The 22,286-nt window shown below is 32.5% G+C and overlaps 1 protein-coding gene across 1 annotated transcript; it reads left to right on the top strand.

The window, feature by feature from the left end:
* Nucleotides 1–1,280: 1,280 nt before the first annotated feature.
* On the top strand, nucleotides 1,281–20,668 carry LOC659208 (uncharacterized). The gene is made up of 5 exons (XM_965535.4): nucleotides 1,281–1,577; nucleotides 11,273–11,481; nucleotides 13,137–13,272; nucleotides 19,958–20,290; nucleotides 20,335–20,668. The coding sequence occupies exons 1-5, from the start codon at nucleotides 1,523–1,525 to the stop codon at nucleotides 20,418–20,420; spliced, it is 819 nt and encodes a 272-aa protein (XP_970628.2). The 5' UTR covers nucleotides 1,281–1,522; the 3' UTR covers nucleotides 20,421–20,668.
* The last annotated feature ends 1,618 nt before the right edge of the window (nucleotides 20,669–22,286 follow it).

The raw sequence follows: 22,286 nt of genomic DNA, 5'->3' as shown, positions 1-22,286 counted from the left end.
ATACGTAAGAAAAAGCATTGGAGCAGTGTCAAAATGTAGTAAGTATATTTACAAAAAATAAAATTTTTCAGTTCGAGAATTTTTTTTCACAATAATCCATAACAAAGATATAATTGATAGGCATAAGATTTCTGGGATACACCCTATACACAATAATAAAATAAGCATTTATAGTAAAAACTGCTATTAAAAAATTATAAAAAAGTACCTACATATAATTCAAAAAAGAAAACAAAAATCAAATCAGACAACTGAATATTATTAATAAAAATCGATAATATTTTAAAACACTATTTAAACAAGAAACGCTCGGCTGCATGTTCTTGATTCACCCAGTATAACGTAACGGTTACAAAAAAATATTTTTTTTCGACTTTGGTTTCACAAATTGTTCATTCTAAAACTGAAAGTAGTTTCACAAAGAGAACTTTTGTGCAACTTCTTTTGGTAAATTTTTAAGAGTTGTATTGGCAGTGCTCATCTAGGTGTCATCAGTCATCCATGTAATTTAGTGTGTGATCGATCAACAGCGTCAAGTCCTTTATAGATAAAGCCCGAATAATTAACGAAATTATAAGAAAATAGTTTGAACAAATTTTGATAAGTTAAACTAATTAAAAACAAACAACAAAAATGAAAAATAGAAAATAGTATATTACACTCGTTTTATAAGACTTAATTGTGACACTCCTTCGTCGTGCTCCAAAACCATTCGTGGGAAAATAGAACGTCTTATAAAACTCGTATAATAATATATTATATTAAAACGTTGTTCTTTATATTTTTCATTTTCTTTCAGTTATAAATTGTAAAACGTAATTGTAAATAAAACGTGTAATTCTTTAATAAGAAAAAAATTCAGTCTTTATTACTTACTAAAGTTAATTTTAGTAATAGTTAATAAAAATGTCTTTTCTCTTGTATATTTTCTTGATGCATCTCTAAATATTTAAAAACCGATGTCTTTATGAACAGAAATACAAATACATGTTCATCAGTTTTGCTTGAGATATAAGAAAAAATAACTTTTTAAATATTTACATTAATTAGTAGTATTTATCCAGACACGAAAAACAGTTTATAAAATAATTGCTTATCTTTGTTTGCTTTCTGTTTGACACAAAAATGCAACAATATTTAGACTAGACAGAAGATCGACGACACATTTTTGGATTCGTCTGCCAGACATGTTCCCAAAACCTGCCAATTTTTCATCTGCTATTTAAAAACGAGTGGTTCAAGCGCAAACTAAACAGCTCTAACTTTGATTAAAAGTACATTTATTTTAATTTCTCCTCCCATGAAAGTGTTCAATGAATTTTCGTGATAAACATAACTGCGGCCGCATGTTGAGTAACGCTTGCGCACCCTGCAGCCGTCTGCAACCCTCGGGATGCTCCTTTATTTCTGATTCACGTTCTGTTCGAGTCGCAGTAAAAAGCCATCGTCTTGTCGCATCGCGAACTTTACTCAGAAACCATCAAAAACGCATGAGTGACAGTGGGCAGTGATGTGAACAAAAATGTGCAAAATGACTCTTTATCAATGTCTCTTCGTCCTCGTGATCCTTCTCAAAGGTAGGATTTTGATTTCAAGCCGGCTTTCGGTATTAGATATTTGTTACTACAACAAAATTAACTTTTTTGTTAATCAGCTTAATGTCAGGACAAATATTAAATTAATCTTCTTACTTTTTAATTAATGAGACGTTTAATCAGTTTATTATGCGGCTTGACAGGAGAAGAGTGTAAAACTTCATTATTCAGAGCACCAAATTTGGGTTAATTAGTCCAAAATTCGCTTTTGCGATAGCTTTAAATAATTAATTGAGTTTTTGAATTTTTATTTTAAAAAACTGTTTGCTTAATCTCCAATTAATGAAACGCGTAATCACTTTATATTACGACCTGTGATGAAAGGAATATAAAATTTTATGGCATTACTAAAATTAGGTTAATTATAATCGTGAAATTCTCCTCTTGCTTTATTTTAATATTTTATGGCTAATTTTTTTCCGGTGTGGGCCACACACGGTGTCAAAAATTCCTACTAAACGCTTCATTAGCCACAGGTCCGGTAATTATAACCACTTTTAATAGCCCGATTATCATTCTTTTCTTTCGGCTCATTTCCTCCCAAAAATAATTTTTTAGCTAATTGGGTGCCAACAGCTCACTTTTCCTGATATTTATCGGCGAAATGGTCACCTGTCGGCAAAGTTAATAAGCGAAACACTTCACAAAATCTCGTTTTCCAGCACTTGTGGCCTTATTGTAGCAATTTTCGTTCCGAATAAAATCAATAAGAAAACGAGCCGAATGACGGCATTTCTCGCAGCTGCATTTTCGACGTGCTGTCTCACAAAGTACGCGAAAAGTCTCGCAGAGGTGCAGGTGTTAATGCAATTCTCCTCGTGTATTTCTGGACGACGCTTGAAATAATTTATATGTTCCCAGATGTTCACACAAGACAACGCTGCTGCTCCTCCTGCTTGCTCTAAAAATATTGGACGCACTTCGGTACATTAATTCTTTTCACGCCCTATAAATACACGCACTGGATTGAGCGTTTAATAAAAGCGCTTTTCGGCCCGAATTGGACGACGGAAGTTAGACTTTTTCGGAAAATATCGCTTTTGATTAAGAACAGTTTAACCGCAGGAAGCCGACAGCCAAAAAACAAATCGTTTACAAAAAATTGCCTGCCATAATGCGTTCAACTGTCTTTTAATGTGTTCTAAAATAAAAACCATTTTCACTTGTACTTACTCACCTATAGTTCTAACATTCTGTACAGCTTTCGTCTATAAAAAAATTTCATAATGGTTCTAGTACTATATCTATTAATCTAGTACTTGAATTTGACTAGATTTTTTTTCTCTAAAAGCTTTGAATCGAATGTATATTGTACGAATTCAAGATTTATTGCACTATAGTTCCAGTCTTAATAGTACTAGTATGTTCCAAAATTCTACCTGTATAGCTATAACCCTAGTCTAGAAATACTAGTTTCGGTAAAACTAGATGAACTAGTTTAACTGCTAGTTGAATACGACTATCGGTAAAATTTCTTAAATAAAATTTGCCACCTTTTGTACAATAATATTCTCTTCGTATAGTACTGGTTCTCACATGGTCTGTAAAGTAACGTATCGAAATTCTGTCTGTATAGTACTAGTGTGTTCCAAAATTCTACCTGTATAGCTATAGCCCTACTCGAGAAATACTAGTTCCGGTAAAACTAGATAAACTAGTTTAACTGCGAGTTGAATACAACAATCAGTAAAATTCCTTGTACATTCAATTCGCCACCTTTAGTACAGTAATAATCTCTCTGTATAGTACTGTTTCCGACAGTCTGTAAAGTACCGTATCAAAATTCTGTCTCAATAGTACTAGTATGTTCCAAAATTCTACCTGTATAGCTATAACCCTAGCCTAGTAAATTTTATTTTCGGTAAAACTAGATAAAATAGTTTAACTACCAGTTGAATACAACTATCGGTAAAATTCCTAGTATAAAATTCGCTACTTTCGGTAGAGTAATAATCTCTCTGTATACTACTGGTTCCGACATAGTCTGTAAAGTACCGTATCAAAATTCTGTCCAAATAGTACTTGTGTATTCCAAAGTTCTACCTGTATATCTATATCTTTAGTCTAGTAAATACTAGCTCTGGTAAAACTAGATAAACTAGTTTAACTACTCGTTGAATACAAGTAGTAGATTTTCGGCGTAGTCTGCATAACTTTACATATCTGTACAGCATTCGAATGTTGTTGGATTCTAACTGCTAGATCTTGCATAGCACTAAAACTTATCTGTATGGTGCCGATTCTACTTCTGTGGTATACGTACTAGTCTTGGTTTTTATTTGTAGTTTGATTATTTATTTTAGTGATTTTTACAAACTAAAAATTAATTTTTTTACATCTCCAGATTTGAATTAAAAGACGTACCATTATACGTTCGACTGTATAGTACTTAATTATTGCTTATTTTTACTGTACTTGATTTGACACAGTCTGTAAGTGTATACTGATGTCAAGCTTCAAGATGATATTAAGTTGCGTAACTATATTCTACCTGTAAGAAGTGTTAGGTCTGTTAAATATCTTCTGTAGAGAAAGAATTCTATTTCTCTTCATGGTACTAGTTCTACCGGGTTCTGTATGGAACTCAATTCAGTTCATATAATTTCAAATTTAGTCTGTTAGTACTCGTTTATTCTAAAATGCTATCTCTACTGTAGCATTAAATTCAGAGTACTAGCACTAGAAGTACTATTAGTACTACCAATAGTACTAATACCTTCGATCTAATTGGTATAACGTTTCTCGCTATAAGTACAGCATCGTTAGATTCTCACTGTTAAATGCTGTATAGTACCAGCACATTTTTATACAGCTTTAGAAATATTTACTTGATTTTACTGTATAGCATTGGAGCTAACTTACCTCAGAGCTTTATGGTACTAGCTAGCATTTTTTTTATTTTACATTACTAGATTAGATGCTTTCTGATACACCTATGTATTATATTTTTTTGTGTATATTAACTACTAGTACCGGATTAGTTTTATAGCACTCTTATATTCCAACATTTGAATAGCATGTGATCTAGTCCTTTGATCACCACTTGAGATTTTTAGTTCTAGTTCGTCAATAATACTACCTCTTGTTCGCATAATTTTAAATCATGTTACTCATATTAGTGTAGCTAATATTCTATTTATCGGATTCTAGCTGTGTACTAAATTATCTTAAACAGCAAGCACTAGCACTATATTTCCCGTCTATACTACGTATAAATTTTTTTATTAAACTATGTTAAACATAAAATGTTTTAAAACCCGAAATAGTTTATCCTCTGTTATATAGTCAGTGTTATGTGTGTTTTCTGCAGTGAAATGTTTTCTGTTTTGAAACTGAATTTAATATTAACTCAATGGTATGTACTTACTTTAAACGAATTACTCAACTTTTATGCGAGAGCTTTTGACCTTTCTAAAACATGCAAGTCGTTTTAGTTATGGTTTATTTAAGTACTCATTCGTTTGGCAGCACAGCCTTTATTTTCACAAGTTTCAATCAATTATAAAACTTCGCTCGGAATCAAACATTCCTCTTTTACAAAGCTTCGAGCAAACCTCACCGTTCTGTTTCTAGTGTGACTAATTATTATTGGCAAGTAAAGCGTAGCTCGGCGTTGTTTCCCCAAACCCATTTACTCTTGGAAACAACAAACCGGCGCAATGTTTTCCCGACTTGTCTTGACCACAACAGAGCAAGTTATATTGAAAGTGCGTCAAATGCACCATTACTGCAAAGCTCTCAATTAATTGCACCATAAAAACCTGGGATAAAATTAATTGACGTTTTATTGTCCGCCTTTACAGTTTGTTTTGACTGGCGTCTTACATAAATCCAAGTAAACAAAAGTTCGTGATCACAAGATGCAAGCATATGTCGGGCACCGCAAGGGGGCGGAATTATTTCTTAAGAGATTACAAGAAGATTTTCTGTTTCGAGAAAATTCATACGATGATATTTTCTCAGCGAATGCACTGAAATGGCTGCACAGACTGCTTTTATTCGTAATAAACTGTAATGGCTGACCTTTCAGACAGAAGCGGCGATACTTTCAGAAGTTGATTTTCCATTGCCAACGCAGAATTACTCTTTGTGCCAGCTGAACGACTTGCACAGTTTTTTACCGAAACAATCAAGACAAAGGGCGCTTTTTAACCAAACTTTCTGCTATACAAATTAATAGCTGAAAAGGGATATTTCAGCAAACGTCATTCTGGAATTATCTTATTTTCTTCGTCTCTGGCAAAAACTGGGAACCGGAAGAGCGAAATCGTAAACACGGCGATCACAGCGAGAAAACTGCGAACTTGGACGGCAACTACTTTAAGTAGATTTCCAAACGAGGCTAAGAGAGACGGAGGAATAGTTAAGCGAGCTTTGGCGAGAAAGCTTCTCTGATTGGGGTGTGAATTTTTAAGTTGGGTCGAGGTGGGTTGCCGTAAACGAGCCGCTTTCCCAATCTTTTATGGCAACAATGGAATAATAAATTTATTAAGATGATCCGCAGTTATCACAGCTATAAACATTCCTCTAGTCTTCATAAATGTTTCTCTTAGGGTTTAGAGGAGGTCCTTCCCAGTTTCACAGACAATTAAGTGGCTGGAAGCTGTTGCCTTGAATAAATAAATGACTTTCAAATAATTTACGAGAAAATTTTAGTGGATGCTTTACTTTAAATTAATCTTGTTGACAAAGAAGGGGATTATCAGGAGGTAAACAAGACGAAATGAAATATCTAATTACACTTCAGACGAAGAACAAAGTGATTAAGTGTCAGTCGTAATAACCGACTCAACTATTTCCGAAATTTCCAAAAAATGTGTTCCAAGTTTGGCCCGCATTACACTGTCGCAATTTGCGCCATAACGTAATAACAAGTAGTGTATAACTCGATTACGTCGTCGCAATAACAAACTTTAATATATAAAATTAGGAAACCCAATAAAGGTTTAATGGCACAACAACTCGATAAAGTTTAGTGTTGTAAAGCGTGCCTTTACAGCTGGCCCAATTCCCATCTAGTGTCGATCGCACCTTGCCAAATTATCCGTTTTGAAATTTTTGCCGAAAATTGAATTAACTAATTTTCATCGCGTGTACGAAATTCGATTTCAGCAATATCGGAACGAATATCAGACTAATTGCTTTCGATGTAGTGGAGGCTTAGGGAAATTTATCGCTTGCACCTTTATGAAAAGCGATCACAGACGAGATCAGCGCGCTGTAACTTATAATTACGAGATAAAAAAATTCGGGGGAACGCGCCTCAACTTTGACTACAAATCACAGGCGTAATTCGAGGAAGCGGAATTATGTCGTTGCGCTAAATAAGCTTCTTGGCTTTAATGTACACTTGACCCCATCTTTATTCAATGAAACGGGAAGAGGGCTTGTATTGCCGCCATTATTAGCCCTATTTCTTCCCAAATCGGTAGCTAATAGCGTTCTCCCAAGGTTTATTGTTACTCACTTAGGCCCGGTTGCTCAGTTCGAGCTTAAGCTTTTGCTTACGTAAACTCGGTTTAGATTTAAACTAAGTTTAAACCGTAGTTGTGTTGCTTAGTGGAAAGTTTAGCTAAGCCTCGCTGATGCGGTTGGTAGTACTGTACGCTTGCGTACAGTATGAGGTTGCTTGGCGAGATCTTGTTTTGAAAAGTTAGGTTAAAGTAAAATAATATCATCATTTATTAATATTTTGGTACACTGTAGTAATAATATCGCTACAATAAGAATGATATGTTTAAAAATGTATTTCAATATAACTATTAATTACAAAAATGGCATTTTCTTACTTCTTGGAACTCTTTTATAAGCGGATTTTCAAATTATGCTTCTTTCTGACAAAGTGCAATTTATCGTTTTTTAGCTTTTCTTTCAAAACGCTGCAATAAACTGATTTGCACAGTTTATTTGTTGCTTTTGTGCATTTAAAGACTTGGGCGTCCTCACTTTTGAAGCATAACAATTTTATATAAATAATTTAGCTGTTTAAAAATTTGTGCTTTAATTAAAATCACATAATATTTACATAGTGTCAATAATTTTAACATCATTCTTTCCCTAACTGTCGAATTTTGCTGCAGCAATCAAAAAAATAATGTTTAATATACTGAAATAAGAATAAGTAAATTATTATCATCATACTTTTTTTTATTTTTTTTTAATATGCTAATTTACATGTTGTTGCCATGGCCCTCTACTCATTACTGTTATTGCTCAAGTTTATTTGTTTATCTAAAGTTTAACTCAAACTAAACTTAAGTTTATTTAAAAAAGCTGTTTCTGTGCATCATCAGCAAATTTACTAATGAATTCGGTAATTTATTAGTTCTTTATCACTAATTATTATTAAAAGCAATTTTTTCTACATTTGTTAAAGTAAGTAGTATAATGGGTTAGATGATCCTTCAGCAGTCTGCTTTTTTCTAACATTGTTGGTCTGCATATTTCAGGATTTTTTAATTATCTTATATTTATCGTAACATAGCAGTCTCTCTACAGGTGTTTGCTATTGCATTAAATTTTAGTGCAATTTGGGCTCATGCTCTATTTTTTTAATCGAACGTAATCAAGTATCTTTTTTACAATCCAGTGTTAGTTTATAATTTTGTACAAAATTGACCAAATTTTTTTCTTTGCGCCTAAAATTGCTACTTCGTTTTTTTTTATTCATCTGTTAACGATTACGTTAACGTTAATATTAAAGATGTTTAGCGATAAGCCAATACTTAAGCCGCCAGATCGACCGCTTAGTTAAATCAATTCTTAGCATTGGCTTAGTAGATATTTTCTAACTGAGCAACACTCGGTGCCGGCTTAAACTTGAAGTTAAGCTCGGTTTAAGCTGAGCAATCGGGCCTTAGTCTATTATCCCGGCGCATCCACCATTTTTAATTAATTAAATATTCAAAAACTGGTTTGTAGTTCCAGCTGCCTCTGTTTGTGTTCCATTTGCAAATAAAATGGTATTTTAAAAATAGAACAAGACAGTACTTAAGCGGCCAAGATCGACCAAGTTAAACCAATTTTAAGCATTGGCTTAGTCAATATTTTGTAACTGAGGAACACTTAGTTTAAAGTTAAACTCGGTTTAAGCTCGAACTGAGCAACCGGGCCTTAGCCTAGTTATCCCAGGACTAATTGAGGAGGATATTTCACACATTTTTTACTAGTTGAGTTTCTTTGGTCTAATTTACCCCCGACTCTGCGTAATCCCATCTCTAAAAATCTCTTAATTAACATCCCGCCCTTGTTGTAAACGTAACTTTATTAATAAAATCTAGTGTCTGCTCGAGACATAACCGCTTATCCTCATCTCGAATCGTAAATTGTAAACTTTAGGAAAATCCGTGGTATTCTTACCTCGCGACAAGTAAAATAAATCTGCAAGCGGCTTTACACACCAAATAAACATGCTGATTTGTTATCAAAATAAAGAACTGCGAGATTTATTGATTGAGAGAGTTGAGAAGTAAACGATCGGAAGATGGAGTTTGTTTTCGACTGCGAGAAGTAAATTCAAATTTATCTAACGTGTTTGAGTTATAATTCGTACAATAAACTCAAGTTGTCTAAACTGTTATTTCCCGATTGTCGATAAATAAATTAAGGGTTAAGCAAGAACATTGCTCCGAAATACCTAACAGAAATAACGTTTTTCCTAATACAATACAGAATATGACACAAGACAACGTATTTTAAAAGCGTATTTTTTCACGATTTTCCATTCGGGCTTTTAGCGGCATTAATGTAGAAAATAAGCCAATGAGAAGATACGTTTTTCAGCTGTGGCCTAATAGCAAACTTTACTTTTTCATCCCTTTTAATAATAATGTAATGGTAATACTACGGACTTCATAAAGTGACATCTTTATAGCTTCAGTAATTATTAGTGAACAAACTTCGTCTTGCATATACAACAAGTAGCTTCTGGCAAAATTCTCATACCTTGACAAGCAGTTATTTATAACTTATAATAATAAAATATTCAAAATTTCTGTTACAGCTAATACCAAAAATAAAAATAAAAGGTAGATGTTCGTACAATTATAAACTTTAAATTTTTAAAACTTCAAATCTTATAAATAGTGGGAAATTACCAGGGTTTGTGATTTGGCATAAACATTAAAAAAAACAATTTAATAAGAAACAAATCAAAAATTTTTTCAATAAAAGAACTGTTTAGAAACAAAAAGCCCTTGAACTTTAATTTATATAAAAAAATATTCTAAATATGATAGTCACGACAATTACTTGCTTCAACATTATTGCGAGTAAAGAATAGTTTTTAGGAGTTGGTTTGTGTAATTGAAATATTTGTATTTTTTATCAATTATTGCGGAGACCTAAAGCTGTTTCAACAATGCATAGAATTCGATCCTATGTCTAGAAACAACTTTTCCATACAACTACTTTTTTATGTGGTTTTTAATTTCAAACTGAACCAAAAGTGCCCAAAATTTATAGCTTTGTTATTGGTCATTTTTTTAAACACATTCTTGATCAGGTTGTTACATTGGTTTTTGGCATTTTGAGTAATGACATCATTTATGTTTTTTTTAATTACTACCAACATTTTGTGTATGGGTTGTGATAGTAGGTACACTTTTTTGTCTAAAGTTCAAAATTAAAAATAAAATGAAGCAAAAAAGTAATTTTATTTTTTATTAATTTGTTGTAGTTCAATAAAATAAATAAACAAATAAATAAAGTTACGGAAAATAAAACGGAAATTTGTAACATTTACTTTATAAAAGCCAATATGGGTTTCGATACCTAATTGGCACGGTCAGTAGGATTTTCAAAGACGATTTTATATTATGAATTTTTTTTTAACGAACGAAAATAATATTTCTACGATTAGAGTTAAAACGAATTAACAAATCTTAGCCAGTTAAATCTTAACCGCAAAATCGTTTATTAGAACTTTTGCTTGAAATTACAGAAGTAAGTGTTTAGGTATTATTTAGTTTTTTAATGTGAAACGTTGTTGATGTATATTTTATTTCCGAAAAAAATTTGAGAGAGCTTTACGGATCAATGAAATTGCAAACAAATAAAACGAAATTTGCATAAGCGGTAAAAAATTACCCCGTTTCTGTTTGTTTGAAATAGATTTGACCTCGCCCAAGTCGGGGTTTTGGACATTTGTCACAATTCGGTTTCTTGAAGTAAATCAAAAAAAAAAAAGATATTTTGTTTGAGAGTAGCTGTTCTGAGTGCGCGCAATTTGTAATGTAAATTATTAACGAAACAAAGAATTTTCCTATTTCATTCAGTAAAACTCGTAATTCAATACTTCCGTTCCATCTCGTATCGACTCCATTACCCCATTTCTTAGCAAGATTTATCGAATGCTTGCCGGAATAAAGCTTCGCCGTTGGTAATGAATGAAAGTGTCGCTTCTGTATACTTTATTAGATCGATCGGAGCTTAGCTTAAGAGACGTGTCCACTAACAAGCCCTTTCAAGTGGAATCGCAACCCCGGAGGCATAAAATTGCTCCGTACTCATCATTGTGAGAGTTTTTACATCGTTACGGAACTCTCTCGAGAACACATAACAAAGCACTTGTAATGCTGCAAACAAACACTCTAACACTACTTATCTCGTGACCCTGTTGTTACTCTTGCTCGGCCATTGTAGCTGGTCATTTGCGCCCTAATCGGCCTCAATTTCAGACGTCTTCGCCCTCAAAGACGTCGTTTTGACTATCAGGCCCGAAGTTGTCGAGAGGGGGAGTTTCGCCACCCTTATATGTTCCTACGACCTCGAAGGAGCCACGCTCTACTATGTCAAGTGGTACAGGGGCATGCACGAGTTCTACAGGTACACCCCCAGCGAGCGGCCCACCACCAAGATTTTCCCCATAGACACAATCAACGTTGATGTGAGTTATTAACTAGTTCTGCCAAGTTTTAAACTCGGGAGATAATCGCTTTAACTACTTGCTGACGAAGTGATGTTTTATCGGTACAAATTAAATGCACAGTATTTTATTTAAACGACAGATATTTTTGATCAGTAAAAATAATAAATACACAGAAAAAATAATAAACCCACAGTAAATAAAATAAATGCACAGTAAAAATAATAAGTGCACAGTGAAAATAATAAATGCACAGAAAAAATAATAAATGCACCGTAAAAATAATAAATGCACAATAAAATAATAAATGCACAGTAAAAATAATATATGCACAAAAAAAATTATAATGGAACAGTAAAAATAATAAACGCGCAGTAAAATAATAAATGCTCAGTAAAGATAATACTTGCACAGTAAAAATAATAAATGCACAGTGAAATAATAAATGCACAGTAAAAATAATAAATGCACAGTAAAATAATAAGTGCACAGTAAAAATAATAAATGTACAGTAAAAATAATAAATCCACAGTAAAATAATGAGTGCACAGTAAAAATAATAAATGCACAGTAAAATTAATAAATGCACAGTAAAAAAGATAGATGCAAAGTAAAAATAAAAAATGCACAGAAAAAATAATAAATGCGCTGTAAAATAATAAGTGCACAGTAAAAATAATAAATGCACAGTAAAATAAAAGTGCACAGTAAAAATAATAAATGTACAGTAAAAATAATAATTGCACAGTAAAATAATAAGTGCACAGTAAAAGTAATAAATGCACAGTAAAAATAATAAATTACAGTAAAAATAATAAATGAACAGTAAAAATAATAAAAGCACAGTAAAAATGATAGCTGCAAAGTAAAAATAAAAAATGCACAGAAAAAATAATAAATGCACAGTAAAATAATTAGTGCACAGTAAAAATAATAAATGCACAGAAAAAATAATAAATGCACAGTAAATTAATAAGTGCACAGTAAAAATAATAAATGTACAGTAAAAATAATAAGTGCACAGTAAAAATAATAAATGCACAGTAAAATAATAAGTGCACAGTAAAAATAATAAATGCACAGTAAAATAATAAGTGCACAGTAAAAATAATAAATGCACAGTAAAAATAATAAATGTACAGTAAAAATAATAAATGCACAGTAAAATAATAAGTGCACAGTAAAAATAATAAATGCACAGTAAAAATAATAAATGCACAGTAAAATTAATAAACGCACAGTAAAAAAGATAGATGCAAAGTAAAAATAATAACTGCACAATAAATAATAGCATCTCAAAACTAGAGAGTGTAGAATTCTACATTTCGAGTTTTACATTTTCGAGTTTAATTGTTCAAGGGGTATGTTTTTTTTTTAGTTTGCTGGGGCGAAGTCCCAGTCTGCAAGCTAGCTACTAAGCGTTTATTATTTAAACTGTGCAAACTGAAACTAGATACTGTGCATATGCGATTTTTTTTCTAGACAAATTTTAACAAAATACTATGCGTGGTTTACTTGTCATTTAAATTTTTTACTGCGCAAAAATAACTTAAATACTGATTATTTATTATTTTTATTGTGCAAAAATTAATTAAATACTGATCATTTATTTTTTTTTACTGATCAAAATCGAATTTATTACTGTTTGCTTAATTACAACCCATTTTTTATTTCAGGTGTATCGTTCCAACGCTACTCAAGCCGTGCTTACAGACATAGACTTCAAGCTTTCAGGAAACTTCAGCTGCGAAGTCACCACAGACGAAGAACCGGCCTCCACTGAAACGGCCGTTCAGTCCATGCTAGTCGTACGTAAGTAATTAAGATTCGCTTAATTATTGCGAGTTTTCGTTTATTTGCTTTTCTTCGCACTAGTAAATAAAAGTCGCGTCTGCGAAATCTCTAAAAATCCTTGAAGCCATTTAATTAGAACGCTGGAAAACAAATTTGTCCCATTTACGTAACATTCCGATTGAATATACGTGATTATTTCAGCCTTCTCCGTTCCAATCATTCTGTTTATTTCAGGGAAGAAGTCTGTTAATTTATGCGCCGTTTTGTCTGTACATTAAACGAGTTGTTTAGTATTCAAACGACTCCTCCGTCGACTTACTGTCCTCAATTTAGATTGATATAAAGTGCATGTCGTTCCAAAAGCACCACCATTCAAATCCTCCAAGCTCCAACTGTTTATTATTGTCATGTAACATGTAAAACTGTTCCCGGGCGAAAGAAACGAGAAAAACGTCGTCAAACTTCCGGTATTAAATCGGAAAAACCAATTGATGGATGATAATAAGAGGCGGCAGCGATGCTTGCACTCGACAAGTCGTTAAATTTGTTTACTTTCAAGTGACATAATACGTGTTCGAAAATAACAAAATAAATACAGCAAATGAATTTGTATTTTTTCGAACCATAAATATTGATTCCATTTTGATGTACTTGTTTTCTGTTGGCTGGATTTTAACGATACTGGATGCAGTCGGCTGAGAGATGATATATTTGCAAACGTGAACTGTATAACTGGTGTAAAATATTAACTCTAATTAATTATTCTTGTCCACATTGCAATTTCAGGCATGTTTAAGTCATTAATAACGTTATATTGTGTTTTATTTGAATATGTTACAATAAATTCGAATCAGTTTAATGGACCTTGATGCAATGATTTCGACCAAATTACCACTTTCGAGTGTATTTCACAACAAAAACGCTGGATTTTAAATCAAAACCTGTTTATACAGGGTCTTTTTTTCAATTTTGTCAAGTAATCTAAGTGCTCAAAAACACTTCAATTACAAGAGTTTGCTCTGAAAAGCTGATTTTTTCAATATAAAGATCATTAACATATTGTTTTGACAAAACAAGCACCACTTATCTAATCAGTGTATTTTTAGAGTTTCTATTATTTATGATGAAATAAAAAATTTATTTTATTTGCATTTGTTGTTTCACTAAAAGTAAGAGATGTTGTATCTTCCTTGTTTTGTCTACGGATATCTAAAAATTAGGATATGAAACGATGTACAAATAAATCGCCCCCGTCTTCGATAGTTCCGTTATTGTCACCAGAGGCGCAGTTGTTCCCCTACCGTTCAATTTTTCAGAGCAATAAATTTACAAAACTAGTTGTAATTAAATAACGGTTAACACAAGGCGAATAAAAAAAATACAGGCAGTTAGAGCAGTAAATTCTCAATAGTAGGAAATAAAAGTAATGCAAAAATTATGTTCTAAACTATATTTAAAAAAATTCAAACGTTTACCAATTTGTATTCTGCCTCTTATTTTTCAAAACGTTGCAAATACGGTTAGAGATACAAGAAAAATGTTAGGAAAAAAGTTGTTGAGAATTTAATTTCCTTTAAAAAAGTTCGCAAGACCATATTTTTATCTTCAACCATTTAGGCCCCAAAGTCATTCAAAGACGCTCAAGCGACGGATTTTCTTTATTTTGCCGGTGGTCAATTATTGGAAAGTGAATTTATACCTAAACCGTTGAAGATATAAATATGGTGTCGCGGACTTTTTTATAGAAAATTTAATTCTCTACAACCTCGTTCTTTACAGACTTTTGTATCTTCAACCGTATTTGCTGCGTTTGCAAAAATATCAGCTAAAACACAAATTGATAATTTTAAGCGATAATTTTTTGCGCACTATCGCCTATTTATTAAAACGCTGCGAATACGGCCAAAGATATAAAAAAGTGTAAAAAATGAGAATGTAGAAAATTAAATTTGCTACAAAAAAGTCAGCGACACCATATAACTATCTTCAACGGTTTAGGTATAAATTCACTTTCCAATACTTGACCAACAGCAAAATGAAGAAAATCCGTCGCTTGAACATCTTTGAGAGTCCTTAGGGCCTAAACCGTTGACGATAGACACATAGTTATGTTAACTTTTTTAAAGAAAATTTAATCTCCTACAACTTTTTTCTAAACATTTTTCTTGTATCTTTAACCGTATTCGCTGCGTTTTGAAAAATACGAGACAAAACGCAAATTTTAAATTTTAAATATATTTTTTTATATTTCTCATAATAATTTTAGTCGTCTGCTTTTCTCAGTTTGTTGAGAATACAAAACTCAACATTTCTACACTTTTTTTCAAGTAATTAGTTAATTGGTTGAATTTAAATTAATTTAAAACCTTTTGTCACTGAGACGTTATAACGTTCGAAGCGCTCTCATTTTACTCTGTCGTACTATTTTTTTTTGTGCAGAATATTTTTGTTTCGTCTCCTTAGTTATAGTCCTTCGTAGTTTTGTCTTCACCACAAATGTATTTATTATCAGGTGTTAAAAGGAGCTGTATTCTACATTAGATTATACATTTAGAGCTGGTTTATACAACATTTTCATCCCAATTAAAATTTAATTTGAAATTAATTTGACATTTGTCAATGCATTTTAAGTGGCAACATAATTCGAATTAGTTAATTCTGAATTAAATTTTAATTTCGCTTTCTGTAAACCGGCCCTTAAAGTAATATTGGCTTTGCGACATGGACGGAAGTCCTACATTCAAATAAATTTAATTATCCTTTTGTGAAAGACATTACGTGAAAAACCCACCGCAAGTTTTTAATTTTGTGAACTGGGAAACGTGTTCACGATCGATATAACATTGCTCGTCCCATAGATGGAATTCTCGTTTAACTTTGCCTTGAAATCAAATATTCCATTGTCAGTGCATGTTACAGTTTGAAGTATTTGAGATAAGCATTTTGCCCCGGATCTAAATGAAAAATTGAATTCGGTTTGAAGCGGTCTCAGTTTGAACGCTAGATACGGAAAACATAAATGTAAGAACGGCGCAATTTCTATAAAGCAATAAAACCGAAGGAAACTTAAATTAGAGGTCGAGAAACTGCAACAAGGCGAAATCGTCCTGCAAGAAAGCATCGATAGTAATTCGGCCAAATACAATTCAGCATCGACAGTTCATGTGGGAATTGTGATTATTTCTGCAAAGTTGTGCAATGTGTTAGGCGCTCGAGTCCCTCGAGTCTTGTTGCAGAGCAGCTCTGGTTATTTCATGCAACATGCATTCCAGCATTATTACGTAATCTAGAGCAGAACAGAGAACACGTGTCGAATCTCAGTTAGGACACAAAGACTCGACAAATATTTAAACAGGACCACACCGTCCGAATTTAAATTTCGCTCAAAAAGCTGCTTTTATTAAATTTTTTAATTCGCACTGCTCCAGATGTCACATCTATCGATAACCACTTAGACGCATCTATTTGACAATCTCGTGTGGCAGCTTACAAGATCGAGAGATAAAGTTCGCCGAGTGATCAATCATTCTTTTGTTAAGCGCTTCGGAAATTATCTAAACAATTACGGTGAAAAAGTTGAAGAGAAAATTTTACACGTGTCTGGATACGATACGTGCAATTTTCTGCACCAGCAGTCGGGTTTCAAGCGACTCTATTATAACTCTTTAATCGATAAAATAGTTTCCAAACTGGGTTTTTCGCTTTACGAATGATTATCACTTCGAACAGACAGCGTGAACAAATGTATAGATGATTACAATAAAGATGCTAATTAAGATGAGTTAGTAGAGGTCTCATTTAGTTCACGTCAGTCTCACGCCTTTGCATTTCTGGATCATTGTTGGAGAATTATCTCATTACGACATGATGGAGGAACTGCAGACTACCAAATGAAGCCATACTGTGGAAAGTAAAGGATTCAAAGCGGTTTGGCTTATTGCAAGTTATAATAACAATAATTTTTTTACGGGATTACGGAGTGGACCAAAAAAGTTATTTTACCTCTGCTGTTTTGTCAATAATTTTAAAGTACACCAAAATTTTCATCATTCCAGTTCAGCGGTTCTCAAAACCTTGTTCTGCACGATTTTTTGGGAAAACTGTTTTCGACTACTTTCAATTTTTTTCTACATCATTTCCTAACACGTTGTATAACTTAACGAACTATACAGACTAAACCATAAGTAGAAAAGGTCACATCTTTGTTGTGAATTATTTTCCAAAAAAATTTTTGAGCATGCCGATTTTAATCTAGTAGCACAGTTTTACTGAGTTATCTTTTGGTTATATAACCGCAATACACAAATCTCACTATTGGTTATGTCTGAGTTAGCCTATATAACGGTTATCTAACCATGGTTATTGGTTATGTTTGGCGTATATAACCATGGTTATATTACCGTTAGATAACCGTTAGGTTTCTTAAGCAATATGGCCCAAGCTAGATTCAGGGTATATATCAGTTATCTAATCATAGTTATGTCTAGCGTATACAGCGAAGGTTATGTGACGGTTATATAACTGCTATGTATGTGATGCAATATAGCGTATGCTAAATTCAGTTTATATATCGTTGATCTAAGCATGGTTATGTTACAGTTATATTTAGTATTCGCCGGCATTTTATAATAATAATTACAAAGCAAAATAAGTGATCTAAAAAGGTTTTGGTTATATGGTTGAAAATTATCTAGTTTGTTGCATTCAACAGTGATTTTTGCTTTTTCTTTACTTCTACGTGTTGCAACCATGTGAATAGTCATCTATATTTACTGTTTATCATGTAATTAGAGTACAAATTAAATTTATACTTAATTGAAAACTGAAAAAGCTTGCCTAAATGTATTTTAGTTTTGACCACAAAGAAAATAAATTTATCTAAACCAAAGCAAATTATTATAAGAATAAGCGTTTTCTCACTTTCTACCTGCCGACCCATTAATCCTACAATGTTAAGCTGGGTTTGGAGAACTTCTCCAAAGCTGAGAAACAATGAAGAAAACAATGAACAATACGATTTTGAAAATAGTAATTCTTTAATTTCTGATAACTGTAATTTGTTTACAGTTTGACCAACTCTTGTTCATTGGAGGAAAAAGTTAACACAAAAACACTGACTATGTTAGAAGTTTTGATGGCATCTTATCTTTCGTATTACGTCGTCAGCATCTTCGGTCTTAATATAATTAGTTCTTTGTTAGTTCTGGCCATCAAACATTTTTCTTACAGAAGCCGTTTCTAAATTTATTTTTTTAATTTTTCGACACAGAATCAACAAAACACTGAACAATATTTATTGTGCACTAGTGATGTCGTGCACTCCAAACAAGCTGGATAGAAGCACCAATTTATTTATCCTAAATATTAAAAATTTTAATTTCTATTAAAATTTACAGAGTTTTTTTAAACAAATTTTAGGCAAAAGTTATTAAAAAAGTATAAGAATGGTTATATAAGCGCAATGCAAAGGTTAGATCACGAAACATAGCCGAGATAAAAACGAGATGTAAAAAAAATTATATAACTGAAATATAACCACGTCTAGATAACGGTTAGATAAGGTGGTTAACTAGCAGTTACCTTAACCGAAATTTTTGCAAAATGTCAAGACGACTTGCCAATATTCTGAACAATGTAATCATGGATTAATTTTAAAAATTTTGAAGGATTAACCGATCTGGTCAGCTGGAATCAGTATTATTAATTGTATATTTAGAAACATTCAGAAATAACTCACTATTGACTTACCCTGTATTATAAAATAAAATCAAATAAAAAAATATTAAGTGCTTTATAATTTTTTTATATTTTTTTGTGTTTTTCAATTTGTACAAAAATTATGACAAGTTAATTATAAACTAGAAAATTAAACGGCGTACTTCGTAAAGATTTCTGAAAGTGATTTTATCATCGTTTGAGTCTGTAGAAACATAGCTATTACAATAAGCAATAAATTCTAGCCTAGTTAGTTCAAAATTGTAATTATAAAATAATCTAAAATAGAAGCAGAAAAACTATTTGAATTGAGTTGTAAATTCAGTAAATAAATGCTGTTGATTTGTTTGAGGCATAGGTATTCTCAAATTTACTGTAGAGCTAATGAAAACCATAAAAAAAGTAAAAAAACTTAACCATTTATAAATTACTGATTAGTTTACTCCTGATTTTAGCAAATAAACTAATCACTGCAAATTGCACATTTATTCCCATAATAACTTACTAAGTACACAGTTACTCTGAAATCTATTAAGGCTGAGGGATCAATTGCAAGGACCTAGTTTAAAGCTTTTAGGTCTCGGTTTCTTCAAAGATAAACAAAATATAATGATTTAATTATATATTTGGCAAATAGTTTTTATGTATGAGTAAAATTTTTTGTTATACAGAACAGTTTGAGCGCTTGAGCTACGTCAGTTCAAAAGAAAAAGATCACATAAAATATGTTTTTTCAAAAACAAGATTTTTTCTCAGTATCATTTACACGCATATCCTACAGGCATGCAGAGTTTCAATGCATTTTAATATTCGTCACCATTTAACAACCCGAAACTCGAAACTCTAATTAACAAACTTGCTTTCAAATGTTTTCGATTAGATGTACTCAGTTTTCGCATCTAATTGTAGCCTAAAGGCGACTAACATTTATTAAAACAATAATCACTTGCACACGCTTAACAAATTGATTTGAGTAATTTTGTCATAGAACTTCCCGAGTTTTTCCCCACAATAAGCGTGGGTCGAGACCCTCTGGACTACGGCGACGTCCTCCGTGCAAACTGCACCTCTCCACCGGCACGTCCCGCCGCCAAACTAAAGTTTTTCCTCAACGACCTGCTGGTGGCCTCCACGCCGCCGCTCTCGCCCCGCCGCTCCCAGGAGGTGCTCTGGAGCGACCTCAACCTCGAGCTGCCCCTCCACGAGTACCACTTCATGCAGGGCAAGCTCGTCCTGCGGTGTGTGGCCCAAGTGGCTGGAATTTACCACGAAGAAGCCGTCCTGGTTCTGCCCAGTCTGCGGGACCCCGTTCCTGCAAAAGGTAGGTTTTCAGGAGTGCTTTCAGGGCTGATTGTGAATTTTCAGTGAGCGCGGACGACTCGGCCCGTCTTGCGCCCGGTGAATTGATCCTCCAGGTCCTTTTTGTTTTGATTGCTGGTGTCCTGTACTAGAAATTTATTTCGGGCTGGAAGTGCCTTGTTATTTTGGAAATTGATTTATTTGCTAGTTGACATCGGCGGTTGAATAGATTTTATGTACTTTTATACGTTAGAGTAGCGAAAAGGAAATTTTCACGAAATAATCCGGATTTGTTTGACAATCACACGTTTTGTGAAAATTTTTGCTCACTATCACTGTTCTTTTGTTGGCAATTAAAGAATTGTTATCTGTGATAATACTAATAAAGTCGTTATGTTTACTCACCCTCGTGTTATTTCTGTCTCTATCGTTTCGATTTTATCACAGCTTTATTTTTAGATAGCTACAAAAACAGACAAATGTGTTTTCACAATATCAATGTTTATAGGTTCCACTCATCCTCGTCGTACAGGAAATGAAAGTTGGTTATCTTTCGGTTCTATTTTACTGTCCATTAGACATCTTTCAAGCTGAAACAGTTTGTTTGAAAATTTCAGACGAAATCGTGTTACGACAGCTATTATCCTTTTCAGACCACAATTAACGTTATTACCATTCAATGAAACAAACGGAACCGTACAATTCTGACTTTCTTTGTCTGATTTTAACAATAGTTCGTATCAGCTTTATCAGCAAGAAAACGAAAGTTTCTTCTATTTACCGAAAGACGAAACTAACTAATAAGACAAGTTTCAAACTTAGTTAGCAGGTAGTTAAATACCTTTAAATATGATAAGCGAGCGTTAACAAAATGGCTACATCGATGCCAAACAAAGCTGCGAAAGCTCAGGTAAGTCAAGTCTTAAGTCAATTCAGCAAAACAATTTGTTGCTGCGACCTTAATTTAATTCGATGCTAGTCGTAAATCTCCAAGAGGAAGACGAGAATTGAGGTAATGGTAAGGACAACAGCATGTAATTATTATGCGAGTTGACTCCAGACAACTTCAATCAAATTCAGTGAAACAAATATTGAAAGTGTAAAAAGTATAAAAGCATAAGTAGATTTATATGCAGATTATAATCTCAGGTAAAATTATTTATTTTATATTTTGGTGCGTTTAAATATTTTATAAACATTGTATCTTTTTAAATCATCATTATTGTTCATTTTGATATTGGAAAAACATGTTTATTTACGTAGCTGGAATTAATCCCGCTTTATGAGCTTTCATGCTTTCGCCAGTAATATATTTTGTCTTTTATCAATTTGTAAACTGTAGTTATGAAATATTTAAAATCGTTGAAAAGCCACTCATTTATAAATAAATCAAAAACGGAGTTTGGTTTGCACCATTATTTGCAACTAAATTATTTATTTCAAAAATTAAAAGAAAAAAATTACTTGTATTAACGCAGAATATGTAGTAATAACTACTATAGTATTAACTCCACTTTGACAATCATTACAAAAATTAAAAAATAATATCAACTTTTAGGAAAATTGGAAAAATTGCACTGCTTTACATTGCTATACCAAAGCTTTAAATCAATCTGCCCTTAAAAGGACTTAACCGTTTTACAACTGCCGGAGGGGGTGATACTTTTTCATACTGCATATTGTATAATAGAAAAAGATTATCTAAATAAAAACAGCATTTTTAAAACCTTGTTTGTTGACGTTGATTACTGGTTTTATATTTTCTATAATTTTACGTTTTATTCTTGCGTTACAAAGTCGTTTAAATAGTTACTAAAAATAACGTTAATGTTTTACGCTATAAACACGTTATTTTCGTTTTTAACGTTTGTTTCTTTACGTTATTTTTACGTTAGTGTGGTTACTTGGAAGATGATATTTAAAAAAAAGAGGCTTGGTTTCGTACTTTTTATTCACTCTGTTGAGTTTCTGCTTGTAAGAGTACAACAATTTCCAATTTTTTCTTAATTTAGTAATTT

Source organism: Tribolium castaneum, chromosome 7, assembly GCF_031307605.1.
Source record: "Tribolium castaneum strain GA2 chromosome 7, icTriCast1.1, whole genome shotgun sequence".
NCBI lineage: Eukaryota > Metazoa > Arthropoda > Insecta > Coleoptera > Tenebrionidae > Tribolium > Tribolium castaneum.
Note: the sequence above shows the minus strand (reverse complement) of the source record. Positions and strands in the feature narration are given on the sequence as shown.

Bases quoted from the DNA above. Each gene is read 5' to 3' on its own strand.
- LOC659208 (XM_965535.4), top strand. From the start codon at position 1,523: ATGTGCAAAATGACTCTTTATCAATGTCTCTTCGTCCTCGTGATCCTT. The intron at 1,578-11,272 runs GTAGGATTTTGA...CCTCAATTTCAG, and splicing joins CCTCGTGATCCTTCTCAAAG to ACGTCTTCGCCCTCAAAGAC. The intron at 20,291-20,334 runs GTAGGTTTTCAG...GTGAATTTTCAG, and splicing joins GGACCCCGTTCCTGCAAAAG to TGAGCGCGGACGACTCGGCC.